The following is an 18,455-nucleotide window of genomic DNA, read 5'->3' on the forward strand; positions in this document are numbered from 1 at the left end:
GGGCATATAAACCCACTTGACTCCCATAAATCTTTAACGTTCACTAAGAAATTATTTCTCCCGTTTGTTTACTTCATAAATACGTAAGAAAAATACAATTTTATAGTGATCCATAATGTTGAGACACGTTTAATTTGATTTTCTGAAAAATAGTTTATAAATTTAATAATAGAGTGTGATACTAAAGGTCGACGTCCTGGATGCGTAAAGTATTAGACACGTGGAATACATTATAATGCCTTAGGGAAATCCATTTCATATTGGGGATGAGTAAAGCGACTCCGGGCATATTTATTTAGCAAAAAGAGGGTGTTGTTCACTAAGGTGTGTCAACTTGATAACGCATTATCTTGCTTAGAAAATCGTTATGTAAGCTATTTATATATTTAGATTTTTGTCAAGCCTTTGACAATATCAACAATTGTCAATAAAAAATAATTCTTTATTTTTAAAGAATATATTAAAAATACCATTCCAAACAAAAAAAACCTCCCTCATCAACCCTCAAAAAACATTTCCTCCCCAACTAGATAACCGTCGGATGGTGGCCCAGTTAAACCCAAGATGCAAAGCTTCAGTAATTTATTTCAACTAAGCAACCCGATGCCGCATCATAACCAGATGCAACACCACCCGAATCGCCACCTGGGCTTGATCCACCACAACTACAACAACTTCCACAACTACACGCACTACCACCCCACGCCCTCGCCCAGCGTCAGCATCGAAAGTTGCCCGGAAACACCTTCGGACGAGAGTAGCTCCAACCAGAGCATCTCCTCCTCACCAAAGGTCGATACCAAGTCGGATTGTTCATTTAGCTCTAAGGCAGAGTATAGCTGTTCACCCAAAGAGAACTTTTTCAAGAGGAACACCGCGAACCACCATCATCACTCCATTCAGGAGTTAATTGGGCATTTTAAGAAGAAAGTGCACCATTGGAGGAGTGATAATTCTTATAGGAGGAGTTCTTGTAGTGAGGGTGGCACTAGTGCCGAGGAGGATTTTAGAGAGAGGAGCAAATCGTTGGATTGTAACACTAAAAGGCCCGTTTTGAGTGACTGTGAGAGCACTTATCGGATTTACAATACCATTTTGAAGGAAGGTGAGTGTTTTAGGTTAAGTCCTGTTTTTACTGGCATGCCGGTATCTCTACTATTAATATTAATTTGACGCTAGTCAAAACAAACGATAATTAATGCGGTTCTGGTCCATCAAGATGCTGTTGTTTATAAACGAGGTTAGTGACACTGATAAGAGTGTAAATAAACAACACATGCTGAATTAAATGACTTTTGGTGCATATTTACTGGAAGCACGTCTTCCTAGATTTGACCTTGAACTTGTCACATTTTCCATTATGCAACTTCTCTCGTGGCGATTTCAAACTCGATTACGCGAGTCTCTATTAACCTTCTTGAATTTCCATTTTTATTATCGGATTATACGGGGAAAGAGGCAGTTCGCGTGGGCGGTACAAATCGAATCATCGAGTTATATAAGAATAGGGTTAATGATGTTTTCAGTCAAGGGAACTCGAGAGGAAAAGGTAATTTAATTATTAATTACTCTTGATGTACTCTTATACAGTCATAAATCCATGTACCAAAGCTGGAAATGCAATTTGCTTTAAAATTCAGGATTTTCTTGCTTGTGTGGATGTTCAATTGGAAGTAAACGCTTCTCTCTTTTTATGTAAATATTCAAGTAAAGAACTCTCTCTTCCTCATGGAGAGTACCTAGAAAAATTGTGGGATACTTCTTAAGTACAGAATCTCATCGGTTCTTGTGGAAAACTTCAATATATTCAGACCTTTGTGAGGCCTTTGAGATAATCACGTTTTTTTTCAAGTAACTGAAAAACTGACGAATAACTCAAAAATGGTTGCATCTACAAGGAAAACTGTAAGGATCTTTTTAATGCAAAAACTCATCAGCTTTCATATGAAACTAAAATCATTAAATTCGTTGCACGGGTTTTCGAGATATTCAGATTTTTCTAAAGCCTTTGACAGAATCAAGATTTTTTCAATCTATTGAAAAACTATTCAATAACTCCTAGACGGTTGCATTTACAAGGAAACTTGTAAGAACATTATTGGTGCAAAAACTTATCAGCTTTCATATGAAACTAAAATCATTAAATTCGTTGCACGGGTTTTCGAGATATTCAGATTTTTCTAAAGCCTTTGACACAATCAAGATTTTTTCAATTTATTGAAAAACTGCTCAATACCTCCAAGACGGTTGCATTTACAAGGAGACTTGTAAGGACCTTATTGGTGCAAAAACTCATCAGCTTTCATACGAAACTAAAATCATTAAATTCGTTGCACGGGTCTTCGAAATATTCAGATTTTTCTAAAGCCTTTGACACAATCAAGATTTTTTCAATTTATTGAAAAACTGCTCAATACCTCCAAGACGGTTGCATTTACAAGGAGACTTGTAAGAACCTTATTGGTGCAAAAACTGATCAGCTTTCATATGAAACTGAAATCATTAAATTCGTTGCACGGGTTTTCAAGATATTCAGATTTTTCTAAAGCCTTTGACACAATCAAGATTTTTTCAATTTATTGAAAAACTGCTCAATACCTCCAAGACGGTTGCATGTACAAGGAGACTTGTAAGGACCTTATTGGTGCAAAAACTCATCAGCTTTTATATGAAACTAAAATCATTAAATTCGTTGCACGGGTTTCCAAGATATTCAGATTTTTCTAAAGCCTTTGACACAATCAAGATTTTTTCAATATATTGAAAAACTAATTGAATTAATTTTAACCAATTGTAGATTGGTTTGAGGCAATTATTTATTTGACTGTCAACTGGAGTTAATGGTGGATAACTCAAAAACTATTACTTAAATTGATTTTTGCTTTTAACAGATTTTATTTGCAATTTTTTCATTAATAGAATAGAACTTATGTCATGTTTTTATCTTCAGTAGTTTATTAGATACTCGAATTTTTGTGAAAGGAGGTTATTCGATCAATCTTTTGTCAACTGGACTTGGAGTCAAATGACTTGGCGAGGCTTATCTAAAAGACATTTTTTATTTTATTTTATTTTACATGGTTTTTCATATTGGTTTAAGGCAATCATCTGTTTAACTGTAAACTGGACTTGAAGTTTTATAATTCAAAAACTATTGCTTGAGTTGATTTTTACTTATAACAAATTTTATTTACCATTTTTTCGTTAATAAAATGCAATTTATTTCATGTTTATATCTTATATGGTTTTGGAGTTATTCAAATTTTAATGAAAGAAGGTTACCCGATCAGTCTTTTGTCAACTGGACTTGTAGTTTGTCTGGAACGCACATTAGAATTTTTTTGTATTGAGCATTTGTAGTCCAATTTATTGTACCTTAAAATCAATAAAATTATTTTTAATAGAATTGATTAAATCATTTTCATAGATTTTAAATCAATACTTTTCTATCAATCAAATACTAAGATATTCATTTGCTGATAGATAATTAACTAATTATTGTTATGAATTTAAATTAATTATCACTGAAATCCTTATCAACTGAAAACTAATTTATTAACTAAATGACAAATTTGTAATAACATGCCATTGGATGGAAAATAATTTATTAATTATCATTGGAACTTTAATTAATTATTACTGAGTCTTCTATCAACTGAAGGTTAATAATTAATGAGATTATCATTAAGATTCATGAGCCAAGAATTCATTAGATATTATCATTAACAAGTTATTAACTCATAGGACCTGAAATCAATAATGAATTTCTGATTCAATTTTATTAAATGACTCTATTAAATGAGTTAAAAATCAATAGAATATTCATCATGATCATTGATCACATGATTATCACTCTTTTTCTAAAGTGCCTCAATTACAATTAATTTTTATATATTTTGGTAGTTTTTATTAAATAATTATCTAAAACTAATTTGAAAACGGTTGCATTTACAAGGAAACTTGTAAGATTCTTATTGGTGCAAAAACTCATCAGCTTTCATATGAAATTAAAATCATTAAATTTGTTGCACGGGTTTTCGAGATATATAGATTTTTCTAAAGCCTTTGACACAATCAAGATTTTTTCAATTTATTGAAAAACTACTCAATAACTCCAAGACGGTTGCATTTACAAGGAAACTTGTAAGAACCTTATTGGTGCAAAAACTCATCAGCTTTCATACGAAACTAAAATCATTAAATTCGTTGCACGGGTTTTCAAGATATTTCGATTTTTCTAAAGCCTTTGACAGAATCAAGATTTTTTCAATTTATTGAAAAACTACTCAATAACTCCAAGACGGTTGCATTTACAAAGAAACTTATAAGAACCTTATTGGTGCAAAAACTCATCAGCTTTCATATGAAACTCAAATCATTAAAATCGTTGCACGGGTTTTCAAGATATTCAGATTTTTTTAAAGCCTTTGACAAAATCATTAATTTTTTAATCTATTGAAAAACTATTTAATAACTCCAAAAAGGTTGCATTTACAAGGAAACTTGTAAGAACCTTATTGGTGCAGAAAATCAGACTATTATGAAGCGTTTGACATTATCAAAAATCACAACCTCGTCTACACAATTAAACGGATCTAATTAGCCTTAGGCATAATCCCTACTGGCAAACTATGGCACTTAATGCAAATTTACAGTGTAACTCCCTAACCTCAAAGGCAGCTTGTTATCCGACTCAAACGAAATTACGAAAGCGTTATTGCGTCGCAAAGTTCCGTTTTCCATGTAATTAAATCACTTTGTCTTTAAAGTTTCGGATAAAAATGTACGTGCATACATTAAGGTGGTAATTATAGTTTCAGGTGTAGGTAGCTACAGAATCTGGCAGAACCAAAGGGCAATAACAGTTCAGTTGTCTAGGAGGATAATTTGACTACTTCCAAGTAGTTAGTTAGTGTATTTATTTAATCAGTTGCAAAGAGAGATATAGACTCAAATGCCTGGAAAATAATTTAATTTCTTCCAGGCAGTTGAGCCTATTCAATCATTTATTAATGAACTAAGAAAGAAACAGATTCAACTGCCTGGACTAATATTTTCAGTCCTTCCAGACATGTATAAATCTTAATGTATGGTTAAATAATGCTGTAAGACTGAAACGCCCTTGATAGAAGTATACTTTGAACTCAATAGTATTATAAATGCGCCTATAATATCCCTTGCTGTGCCAACTATAAATCCTGTTAACCCCCACGGGTTTTTTGAGCAAGGAAAACTACTTTCCCGATCGGTTTGCCCCATATAACTCTCCTAATGCCTTATCGATTTATTTTTCTATGGTACTTCAAGCATATGCCTCATTATTACCATTGTTGTTTACTAATAATTGTCTGTTTACTTTCACCAATTGTAGGAGCTCAATTGAAACAAAGATCGCTCGATCCGGAACGGAGAAGGCAGTCTTTGGGTGCCATAATCCCGACCAATTTCCATAGGGCTTCGGACGCCTTTCTGGACCCTCACCATGCGGCCATACTGTTTAGGGATTCCCGAGGGGTAAGTAGAGTAAAAACCCCCCCATATTTAAACCCTTTATATCATAATTATGAAGCTATTTCCGGATTTCTATCGGGAATCTATTGATATTCTTGATGTATTGGTGAATGCGCCTAAAGATTAGGTTTAGCGGTTTCGGTGAATGCATCTGATTGTCATTGTGGATTTAGAGTGTGAATTAATTCAATATTTTTCATTCGCCACACACATTATTATAGCTCCATCGGTACAATATAAGTACAGGCCCGTGGGTCTATTATTAAACAATCGAACCCGCATGTTTACCGATTCGATCGGTTACAAACGGTTTCATTACTACTAATCCGATGCCCAAATATAAGAACCAGTTTGAGTGAGAGGACGAATTGATGTGTGAAAACAACACTCGATTGTAAACAGATTTAGATAGAGGAGCAGTTTTCGAAGGTTAACGGGATATCGGTAAACAATTTTTTACGCAAAAAAAACATTTGGTCCAATCACTCTCAATTTTCATCTTTGGATCAACATATTTTTGTACACTGTAATGGTAGAGTAACTTTGATGATTCATGGATTTCCCTTGATAACTGTATTTGGTTCAGCAGAACAGCTAAAATTTGAATTTATTCATAAAACTCACTTTTTTCGACGATATTTTGCATACAATGTGTTTAAACGAAGTGTATGTATGTACAATGAGCATGGTGTTGCGATCGGTGATACATTAAGTAATAAAGGTAGTTGGGATATAATTTTGATATTTTTGAAGTTATTGAGTACTTTGATCATTTTTCAATTATTTTGGCTCCTTTTTAGAAATTATATTTATAACGCTTTTTCTTAGGTTATATCTATAAAATTTCAAACTAAACGCATTATTATTATTATTATTATTGTTATTGTATTGGACCAAAGCACTTGGAAGGTTATTTCAGGCTTTCAAAGTACCCCCTCAGATTCCTGGAATAAGAATCTTAAATTACTCTCTAAGGTTGAAAAGTGCTACTTCTATTGGTATATTTAGTACGTATTCAAAAAATATCAATTTTTGGTGAAATTCCGCTCTAACTCAGGACATCCTTGAGCTACAAGGCTCGTTCATATATGAAATTGTTCAGTAAGAAGTGCACTAACTTTCAGTGAAAACCTCGTGAAAATGCCTGGAATAGTCTTTAAATTAGCCCAGTTGGAAGTGACATTAAAAAGTCTTTAAAGGGCTCATTTTGAACCAAACCTTACATTTCTAGGTCGTTTTGGTCCTTAACTCATAAAACTAACTCTTGCTCAAAAGCTTCTTGAGCCACTTATATATGAAATGGCCTAGTTAAGAGTAAAAGCCTCGTGAAAATGCCTGGAATAGTTTTCAAATTATCCAGGTTAAAAGTTCATTTTTTATTGTCTAAAAAAATTTGCCTGAAAACTTTGCTTAGCAAAAAGTACAACCCTTTTTACTAATTTTACTCAGGTATGAAAACGATCCTCAGGAATCGCTTTATAAACCCCTGAAAGAATTTTAAAAATATCCCGGTTATGTAGCAGCACCCAAAAGTGCCCATCTTGAACCCAAGTTTATGTTTTAGTCACCCTCTGGTCCTTGACTGATACTGAAACTCAGTCTAGCCCATAAGTTTCTTGAGCTACAAGGGCCGTTCACGCACATGAATGTGTTTCATAAGATGTAAGAAAAAAATCAATTTTTGGTGAAAAAATTCGATACGAGGGGGGGTATACACAAAAAATGAAAAATCCCAAACTTTGAGGGTCGATATCTCAGCTTCTAAGGGAGCTATCGGGAAAATTCCAACGGTTTTGTCTTAGTTTCGTCAATCTGAATCCAACGAGACCATCCACAAGGTTGTAGCTTATACGATAGCCGAGATATGACATTTTTGATGCCCATTTTTGGCCTCAAAAACGGACGTCGAAAACGACTTTTTCAGGATTTTCAAAGTGCTCTGATTCCCTTAGTTCTGCTCGGATCCTGTTATAACCCGGTGTTTTCGTAATGTAGATGATCAGAATAAGACGCTGGTATACTTAAGTTTGATTTCGAAAAACATCAATTTTTGGTGAAAAAAATCGATACGGGGGGGTATACCCGAAAAATGAAAAAACCCAAACTTTGAGGGTCCATATCTCGGCTTCTATAGGAGCTATCGGGAAAATTCCGATGGTTTTGTCTTAGTTTCGTCAATCTGAATCCAACGAGACCATCCACAAGGTTGTAGCTTATACGATAGCCGAGATATGACATTTTTGATGCCCATTTTTGGCCTCAAAAACGGACGTCGAAAACGACTTTTTCAGGATTTTCAAAGTGCTCTCATTCCCTTAGTTCTGCTCGGATCCTGTTATAACCCGGTGTTTTCGTAATGTAGATGATCAGAATAAGACCCTGGTATACTTAGTTTGATTTCGATAAAAATCAAATTTTGGTGAAAAAAATCGATACGGGGGGGTATACCCGAAAAATGAAAAAACCCAAACTTTGAAGGTCGATATCTCGGCTTCTATGGGAGCTATCGGGAAAATTCCGATGGTTTTGTCTTAGTTTCGTCATTCTGAATCCAACGAGACCATCCACAAGGTTGTAGATTTTACGATAGCCGAGATATGGCATTTTTGATGCCCATTTTCGGCCTCAAAAACGGACGTCGAAAACGACTTTTTCAGGATTTTCAAAGTGCTCTCATTCCCTTAGTTCTGCTCGGATCCTGTTATAACCCGGTGTTTTCGTAATGTAGATGATCAGAATAAGACGTTGGTATACTTAGTTTGATTTCGATAAAAATCAAATTTTGGTGAAAAAAATCGATACGGGGGGGTATACCCGAAAAATGAAAAAACCCAAACTTTGAAGGTCGATATCTCGGCTTCTATGGGAGCTATCGGGAAAATTCCAACGGTTTTGTCTTAGTTTCGTCATTCTGAATCCAACGAGACCATCCACAAGGTTGTAGCTTTTACGATAGCCGAGATATGGCATTTTTGATGCCCATTTTCGGCCTCAAAAACGGACGTCGAAAACGACTTTTTCAGAATTTTCAAAGTGCTCTCATTCCCTTAGTTCTGCTCGGATCCTGTTATAACCCGGTGTTTTCGTAATCTAGATGGTTAGAATAAGACGCTGGTATACTTAGTTTGATTTCGAAAAAAATCAAATTTTGGTGAATAAAATCGATACGGGGGGGTATACCCGAAAAATGAAAAAACCCAAACTTTGAAGGTCGATATCTCGGCTTCTATGGGAGCTATCGGGAAAATTCCGATGGTTTTGTCTTAGTTTCGTCATTCTGAATCCAACGAGACCATCCACAAGGTTGTAGATTTTACGATAGCCGAGATATGGCATTTTTGATGCCCATTTTCGGCCTCAAAAATGGACGTCGAAAACGACTTTTTCAGAATTTTCAAAGTGCTCTCATTCCCTCAGTTCTGCTCGGATTCTGTTATAACCCGGTGTTTTCGTAATCTAGATGATCAGAATAAGACGCTGGTATACTTAGTTTGATTTCGAAAAAAATCAAATTTTGGTGAAAAAAATCGATACGGGGGGGTATACCCGAAAAATGAAAAAACCCAAACTTTGAAGGTCGATATCTCAGCTTCTATGGGAGCTATCGAGGAAATTCCAACGATTTTGTCTTAGTTTCGTCATTCTGAATCCAACAAGACCATACACAAGATCGTAGCGTATACGATAGCCGAGATATGGCATTTTTGGTGCCCATTTTTGGCCTCAAAAACGGACGTCGAAAACGACTTTTTCAGAATTTTCAAAGTGCTCTCATTCCCTTAGTTCTGCTCGGATCCTATTATAACCCGGTGTTTTCGTAATCTAGATGATCAGAATAAGACGCTGGTATACTTAGTTTGATTTCGAAAAAAATCAATTTTTGGTGAAAAAATTCGATACGGGGGGGTATACCCGAAAAATGAAAAATTCCAAACTTTGAAGGTCGATATCTCGGCTTCTATTGGAGCTATCGGGAAAATTGAAACGGTTTTGTCTTAGTTTCGTCATTCTGAATCCAACGAGACCATCCACAAGGTTGTAGAATTTACGATAGCCGAGATATGGCATTTTTGATGCCCATTTTCGGCCTCAAAAACGGACGTCGAAAACGACTTTTTCAGGATTTTCAAAGTGCTCTCATTCCCTTAGTTCTGCTCGGATCCTGTTATAACCCGGTGTTTTCGTAATGTAGATGATCAGAATAAGACGCTGGTATACTTAGTTTGATTTCGAAAAAAATCAATTTTTGGTGAAAAAATTCGATACGGGAGGGTATACCCGAAAAATGAAAAAACCCAAACTTTAGAGGTTGATATCTCGGCTTCTATAGACACTATCTGAAAAATTCCAACGGTTTTAGCTTAGTGTCATCCTTTTGAATCCAATGAGACCAATTTTCTCAATTTTCAAAGTTTGCTCAAATCTTGTTATAATCCGGTATTTTCGTAATGTACGTGATGGTAATAAAGCGCTGCACAGTGGTCTGAAATCCAATATTTCTGGACAAAACCCCTAAACGTGTGACAATCAAGTCGAATGTACATACCCCAAGGTTTTTGGGGCCGCTGAATTCAAAAATGACATTTGTTTCTCAAAATTCAAAATGGCGGTCAAATTGTATAAAAAAAATAGCGTTTCGAATTAAAATCAACTTTCCTTTACGTTTCCGGGGTCGCTGAATTCGAAAATTTGATTTATTTTTTTAAATTCAAAATGGCGGCCGATTCGTATAAAAAAACAGCGTTTTAATGTTAAATCAACTTTTATTTACGTTTTCTGGGTCGCTGAGTTTGAAAATTATATTCATTTTTTTAAACTCAAAATGGCGGAAACAAAATGATGGAATTTTTGGCAAAAAACCAGTATTTTATTATAAATTTAATTTGACCGAAAATTTGGATCCGCCATGTTGAACTTATTGATTCTGATGTCAAAATCGAATTTAACGAGCCCAAAAACCTTGAGATACAAAGTTTCAAGTAAATCGACCAACAGTCCAGAAAATATTTGTTTACAGGGTGAAAGGGAAAAAGGGGACTTTCTGTCAACGCTATTTCGTACATGATACTTTACACAAAATGAAATACTTCTTACCTTAGCGGGATCTCGCGCGATCACAACTAATTTGAAGAAGTAGAGGTATTTTACCTCGAATGGTAACATTTGATTTTTTGGGTTTTCTCCCGTTTTTTTTTCGCATTTCTGACCACTGTGCGCTGGTATAATTAGTTCGATACCAAAAAAAAAAAACACTCAACTGACTCTATATTTACTGAAAAATACAAACTACAAAAATCCCGCAGTACCGTACTCGATGCCACTCATCAACTGTAGATGCGATATCGATGGTACCGATAAAGATGAAGTGGTCACACCGTTACAAAAACTCCACAGACATTATCTCGCAGGTCTCCCACTCGTTCGCGTCACATTTTTCCCGATTCCGTGTTGTTTTTCCCATAATCCGTTGTGCGATCTCGGGACGCGCGAACCGATCGCTTTTAATTTATTTTCGTTAAAACAATAATATGCACATTTTACCATCATATATCAGTCTTGAATAGTTTGTTTTCGGTTAAATTCAGCGCGTATCCTATCGGACCTGTTTAAGGCTTTTGATTGTGTATAAAAAGTGTACCAGATGCAAATTGAGTTAGTTTTAGTGCAGTGATGGTTTAGTATGGGATTCACTTCTACTTTGAGAGAGTTTTTTTGTTGTTAAGGAATTAATGAAATCTAATTATGGTTTTTTTTCGGCAAATTGTTTAAAATATTTAGTTGTTAGTGTGTGCGCTAATCAATAAAATCCGGAGAGTCTGTTTTTATTTGCTTTATCGAAAGCAATTGTGCTAATGCGTTGGCAAATAGAGGCCGGGGGCCTTGAGTGCACGTGAAGCGAAAATGCTTTTGTAATTTTTTTTTTTAATTTAATTTTTGGATTAACACAGTTTTTTCTGCACTTAAAATTAATTAATTCCTTCGTCCGGGCAGTTGGGAGGACATTTTTCCACTTTTTCTCTTGCTAATTGAATTTATCAGTTTTTTCCCTTATTTTATTAAATATTTCGTCAATTAATTTTTTCCCTAATTAAATTCTTTTTCCAGGCAATTGGAATAACTTTTGTTATTTTTTCTGAATAATGAATTCTATGCCTGCTTTTTTTTAATTAATTAATTTCTCATTCCAGGCAGTTGGTAAATTTCTGAACTTTTTCCTTGCAAGTTAAGTTTTTTTATTAATTAATTAAATATTTGTCAAGACATTTGAAGTAATTTTTTTCTCTTTTTCAGAAACTTGGACAAATTTTAATTCATTTTCTGACAGCCAAGTTATTCCTTAATTAATTATAAGAACTAAATATTTATTAATTAATTCATTCATTCTTCCAGGAAGTTATCTTTTTTTTTAATTATTATATTGGTTTTTCATTAATTAAAATTCTTTCTACAGGCAATAGGATTAATTTTGATATTTTCCTGACAAATAAATTGCATGTCAATTTTCTTTAATTAAATAATTCCTCCTTTCAGGCAGTTGGCACCCTGAATTTTTAATTTCTTAATTTTTTCGTTAATTATAAATAATTATTTTAATTAAATACTTCGTTAAGGCAAATGAGCGATTTGTTTTTCCTTGTAGCCAAATTAAACTTCTAACTATTCCTTAATTAATTATTTTCTCCTTCCAAGAATTTGGAATAATATTTTAATTTTTTTTTGTTTTAATTAATTATTTATTTCGATTTTTTTAAATTAATTACTTCCAGGCTGTTGAATTTTTGTAATTAAGGTTTTGCAATTATTGGATTAATTTTAATTGTTTCCTGGCAAATGACTTTTTTTTAATTAATTAGATCCTCATTCCAAAGAGTCACATCCTAATTTTTTGTTTTCATGGCCATTCAATTAATAATTTTTTTCTTAATTAATTACTTTTCCCCGGAAGTTCAGATAGTGTGGATTTTTTTAATTCTTCAATAAATACGTAAATATTTGTTTTTTTTTTTATTAATTAAATTCGTTCTCCAGTCAATCGGATTAATTTTGATTTGTTTTTTCTGACAAATGAATTCGTTAATTCTATATAATTAAATTATTAATTTTTAATTAATTAAAATTTTAAGATTTTTAATCTGCTCAGTTTTTTTTTTAATTAATTAAGTATTTCGTCAAGGCAATTGAAAAAAATTAATTTTTTTATTTTTTAAAATTATTTTATTAATTAAATTTGTTTTTCAGCTAACTGGATTAATTTCGATTTTTTTCCCTGACAATTGGATTCATAATTTCTATACTTTTTAGTTAATTTATATTTTTTAATTAATTATTCCCTTCTTCCTTGGCTCGTTTTTCTGAATTGAATTTTTATAAATAAATTGCATGTTAATTTTCTTTAATTAAATAATTCCTCCTTCCAGGCAGTAGGCATACTTAATTTTTAATTTCTTAATTTTTTCGTTAATTATAATTAATTATTTTAATTAAATACTTCGTCAACGCAAATGAGCGATTTGTTTTTACTTTCAAAATCTTAATTGTTTTTCCTTGTAGTCAAATTAATTAACTAATAATAACTGTTCCTTAATTAATTATATTCTCCTGCCTAAAACTTGGAATAATATTTTTATTTTGTTTTTGTTTTGATTAATTATTTATTACTATATATATACTTATTATTTATAGAATTCTTTTTAATTATTTAACTTCGTCTTCCAGGTTATTAGTATAATTTTGAATTATTGTAATTAAGGTTTTGCAGTTATTGGATTAATTGTGATATTTTCCTGGCAAATTAATTATGCCTATTTTTTTTCTTTAATTAAATAGTTCTTCATTCCAGGGAGTCACATACTAAATTTTGAATTCCTTAGTTTCTTAATTAATTATTTTCTTCTTCCAGGAATAATATTTTTATTTTTTTGAACTCTTAATTAATTAAACTCGTCTTCCAGGCTGTTAGAATAATTTTCATCTTTTTCCCTAGTAGGTGATTTATTTTCTAATTATTGCTTCATTAATTGATTTTTTGTAATTAAAGTTTTACAATTATTTGATTCATTTTGATTTTGGGAGTAACAGACTGAATTTTTAATTCCTTAGTTTCTTTTTTAATTAATTAAATATTTCTTCAAGGCAGTTAAAGCCGTTGTTTCACTATTTTGAGAAATTTTGAGGCAAATAGAGGTAAAGATGTAATTTTCTTTTTTTTTTGTTTTAAATTTTATTTTTGAATTAAAACAGTTTTTTCTGCGCTTAAAATTAATTAATTTCTTCGTCCAGGCAGTTCGGAGGACATTTTTCCACTTTTTCTTGCTTATGAATTTTTCCCCTAATTTCATTAAATATTTCGTCAATTAATTTAATTAAATATTTGTTTTTTTCCTAATTAATTTTTTTGTCCAGGCAATTGGAATAACTTTTGTTATTTTTCCTGACGAATGAATTGTATGCCTGTTTGTTTAATTAATTAATTTCTCATTCCAGGCAAATTTCTGAACTTTTTCCTTGCAAGTTAAGTTTTTTTATTAATTAATTAAATATTTGTCAAGGCATTTGAAGTAATTTTTTTCTCTTTTTCAGAAACTTGGACAAATTTTAATTCATTTTCTGACAGCCAAGTTATTCCTTAATTAATTATAAGAACTAAATATTTGTTAATTCATTCATTCTTCCAGGAAGTTATCTTTTTTTTTAATTATTATATTGGTTTTTCATTAATTAAAATTCTTTCTCCAGGCAATTGGATTAATTTTGATATTTTCCTGACAAATAAATTGCGTGTCAATTTTCTTTAATTAAATTAATCCTTCATCCAGGCAGTTGGCACCCTGAATTTTTAATTTCTTAATTTTTTGGTCGATTATAAATAATTATTTTAATTAAAAACTTCGTCAAGGCAAATGAGCGATTTGTTTTTCCTTGTAGCTAAATTAAACTTCAATTATTCTCCTTCCAAGAATTTGGAATAATATTTTAATTTTTTTTTGTTTTAATTAATTATTTATTTCGATTTTTTTAAATTAATTTAATTCGTCTTCCAGGCTGTTGAATTTTTGTAATTAAGGTTTTGCAATTATTGGATTAATTTTAATTGGTTCCTGGCAAATGACTTTTTTGACTGAAATTTTTTTTTAACTAATTAGATCCTCATTCTAAAGAGTCACATCCTAATTTTTTGTTTTCATGGCCATTCATCATTTGTTTTTTCTGACAAATGAATTCGTTATTTCTATATAATTAAATTATTAATTTTTAATTAATTAAAATTTCCTTCCAGGCAAGTGGATTTTTAATCTGTTCAGTTTTTTTTAATTAATTAAATATTTCGTCAAGGCAATTGAAAAAAATTATTTTTTTTATTTTTTAAAATTGTTTTTATTAATTATATTTGTTCTTCAGCCAACTGGATTAATTTCGATTTTTTTCCCTGACAATTGAATTCATAATTTCTATACTTTTTAGTTAATTTATATTTTTTAATTAATTATTCCTTTCTTCCTTGGCTCGTTTTTCTGAATTGAATTTTAATAAATAAATTGCATGTCAATTTTCTTTAATTAAATACTTCGTCAAAGCAGTTGAGCGTTTTTTTTTTAACTTTCAAAATCTTAATTAATTCCTTGTAGCCAAATTAAATTATATTTTTAATTAATTAATTATATTCTCTTTCCAAGAACTTGGAATAATACTTACTAATTTTTTTGTCTTAATGAATTATTTATTTCGATTTTTTTAATTAATTAATTTTTTCTTCCAGGTTGTTAATATAATTTTGAATTTTTGTAATTAAGATTTTGCAATTATTTGATCAATTTTAATTTTTTTTACTGGCAAATGAATTCTGCATATTTTTTTAATTAATTAAGTATTTCTTCAATGCAGTTAAAGCCAGAAATTTTTTCCTAATTAATTATTTTCTTTCAGGAATGATATTTTAAATTTTTTTAAACTCTTAATAAAGTTAAATGTCTTCCAAATTATTAGAATAATTTTCATTTTTTTCCCTGGTAGGTGATTTAATGTCCAATTATTGCTTAGTTAATTTAATTTTAGGTAATTAAGATTTTACGTTTTTTTTTATATTTTTCATGGCTGTTGAAACAATTTTGGATTTTTTTGCTTTGTTTTCATGGCCATTTAATTAATAATTAATTTTTGTCTTAATTAATTAATTCTTCCAGGAAGTTGAGATAAATTCTTCAATAAATACGTAAATAGTTGTATTATTAATTAAATTCGTTTTCCAGTCAATCGATCGGATCGATTTTGATTTGTTTTTTCTGACAAATGAATTCGTTATTTCTATATAATTAAATTATTAATTTTTAATTAATTAAAATTTCCTTCCAGGCAACTGGATTTTTAATCTGCTCAGTTTTTTTTTTAATTAATGAAATATTTCGTCAAGGCAATTGAAAAAATTTAATTGTTTTTTTTAATTAAATTTGTCCTCCAGCCAACTGGATTAATTTCGATTTTTTTTAACAACTGAATTTATAATTTCTATACTTTTTAGTTAATTAAATTATATTTTTTAATTAATTATTCCTTCCTTTCAGGTAGTTGGCACATTTTTCTTAACTGAATTTTTCATTTCTCAGTTTTCGTCTTAATTAATTAAATATTTCTTCGATGGGGCAATCTTTTTCACTTTTTCAGAAATTTCTTATTATTCCCTAATTAATTACGAATTATTGACTTCAATTTTTCTTCTTAATTAATTAATTTTTTCCTGTCAGTCAGAATAATTTTTAATGTTGCCAACGGAATAAATTTCTAAATATTTCTATAGTTAATTAATACTTTATTCCAGGCCGTTAAAATAATTTTAATATTTTTTTTTCATGGTTCAATCAATTTAATTATAAATTTGTTTTTTAATTAATTATATTCTTTTTTTTTAATTAAATAATTTCTCTCCCAGGCAAATTTTTTAACTTTTTCTTTAAGTAAATGAATTTTTAATTATTTAGTTTTTTCTTTAATTAATTAAAAACTTGATGAAATGATTTTTTTTTTAATTTCCATCATCCAACTGGATTAAAAATTAATTGTTTTTTAATGAAACTTAATTTAATTTTTTTTCTTAATTAATTAAAGAAACTTTTTCAATTTTCCACAATTAATTAATTATTTTTTCCAGAAAAAAAATATTAAACTTTTCCTCGCATTTTAATAATTAATTAACTTTTATTTCTTGCAGGGGTCACTTTGCTATTTAATTTCTAAATATTTCGTAGTTAATTAATTTTTTCTTCCAAGCAATTTGAAATGATTTTAATATTTTATTCATTCTTTCATCAATTCAAATACATATATATATATATTTGTTTTTTTAGTTAATTAAATTGTTTTTTTTTAATTAATTAAATAATTTCCCTGCCTGGCAAAATCGGCCAACTTTTTGACTTCTCTCAGCAACACATATTTTAATTACTTAGCTTTTTCTTTAATTAATTAAATTCTTAGTAATTAAATTATTGCGCAATTGGTATTTTTGTAAATTCGTGTCGATAATTCGGTTAAAAATAAATTTTTAATGCAATAATTTTTAGTTTTTTCTTGTTAAATCAAATCCTGAGATTTGGGTCCCTTTTCGACAATTAATTAATAATTTTTTCCAGTTTTTTTAAATTTTCCCTATCTCAAATTTCTATATACTCCAAATTCTTCTTTAAATCCTATCCTATAAACACAAACTCATTTTTTCGGTTATTTCTCCTTTCCCGTTTAATTGGCTTTATTTACGTAACATGATCCTTTAATAAACCGTATAACTCATTAATTACCAGTATATTTTTACAACCAACGTTAATGTTATAAAAGCATATAAAAAAGCTTAAAAAAATACTTTCAAAAATAATCACAATGCGGTCATAAACGTGCGGTTTTATAAAATTATTAAGAATTCATTAACATACCTATCTAAAAATCACGCAGTAATCATCGAGGTTAAGGGAAATACATGATTGATAACAGTTTAATGAACTAAAAAAACTTATTCAGTCTAAAAGGCATAATGCATAATACAGCCAGACATGTATACACGTCCTGACAAACTAAGGTGCAGTTTAAGTCACAAGGAACTTTTCATTCTTTATAGCAGAAATCGGATTCTTAATTTGACATTCGGAAGGAGCAAAGTCTAAGTTGAACGTGGCCATTTCACATAAAATCCTAATTACGAGATAATCAAAACAAATATTGATGGCAACTTTTTTTTTCTATTAACAATAACGTCGTTATCGTCGGAATAATCTTTATGTAAATAATGAAAACACTTATTCGACCTGAAACCTTGTGACTCCGATATAAATTATTGAGTCAATATTATTGCGTTTTTGACGCTTTTAAAGAACCATAAACCAAGTTTGGAATATTGACAGATCGGTTTTAATAAACTAAGAGACTGACTACCCACGTGTACATATTTAATAGAGGGATTATTATTAGCGTACAATGATCACGTATAATTTGCTTTGCATCTAGATATAGAGCTTTTTCATTTTCCGTGTTAAATAATAATGCGTTAAGTTTAATAAATTATATAGACAATATCTGAGCCACTATAAAAATTTGCCTGGAAAGCGACTTTATTAAAAAATCAATTTATAATTAAATTGATAGAGAGTGAAAAAAAAAGTCCAATATTTTCAACTGCCTGGAAGAAGGAATTAATTAATTAAGAAATATTTAGGTGACCTTAACTGCCTGGAAGAAATAAAAGTTAATTAATTAAAATGCGCGGAACACTTCCATAAATTTCCAGTTAATTAGTTGTGGTAAAATGGCCCAATTTCCGGGAACAAATTCAAAATTCTTTAAACTGCCAGGAAAAAGAATTTAATTAACTAAGAAAGAAAATTTAATTACAATTTTATTTAACAGGAAAACAAATTATTTTTTGTAACTGATAATTGATACCCGAAGAAAATTTAAAAAGG

The 18,455-nt window shown here is 30.5% G+C and overlaps 1 protein-coding gene and 1 long non-coding RNA gene across 7 annotated transcripts in view; one reads left to right on the forward strand and one right to left on the reverse strand.

Moving 5' to 3' along the window:
* LOC126745677 (5'-AMP-activated protein kinase subunit gamma-2) overlaps window positions 1-18,455 on the forward strand; it is a 158,688-nt gene that overhangs the window by 93,838 nt on the left and 46,395 nt on the right. For all 4 annotated transcript variants that reach the window (XM_050453638.1, XM_050453637.1, XM_050453639.1 and 1 more), the window contains one exon: window positions 5,372-5,514. In XM_050453638.1, the coding sequence (XP_050309595.1) occupies window positions 5,372-5,514 (143 nt within the window). The remainder of the gene's footprint in view (window positions 1-5,371; window positions 5,515-18,455) is intronic.
* Window positions 1-18,455, reverse strand: part of LOC126745684 (uncharacterized) — a 107,262-nt gene that overhangs the window by 86,212 nt on the left and 2,595 nt on the right. The gene's annotated exons all lie outside the window — the stretch shown is intronic.

This window comes from Anthonomus grandis, chromosome 16 (genome assembly GCF_022605725.1).
Source record: "Anthonomus grandis grandis chromosome 16, icAntGran1.3, whole genome shotgun sequence".
Taxonomy (NCBI): domain Eukaryota; kingdom Metazoa; phylum Arthropoda; class Insecta; order Coleoptera; family Curculionidae; genus Anthonomus; species Anthonomus grandis.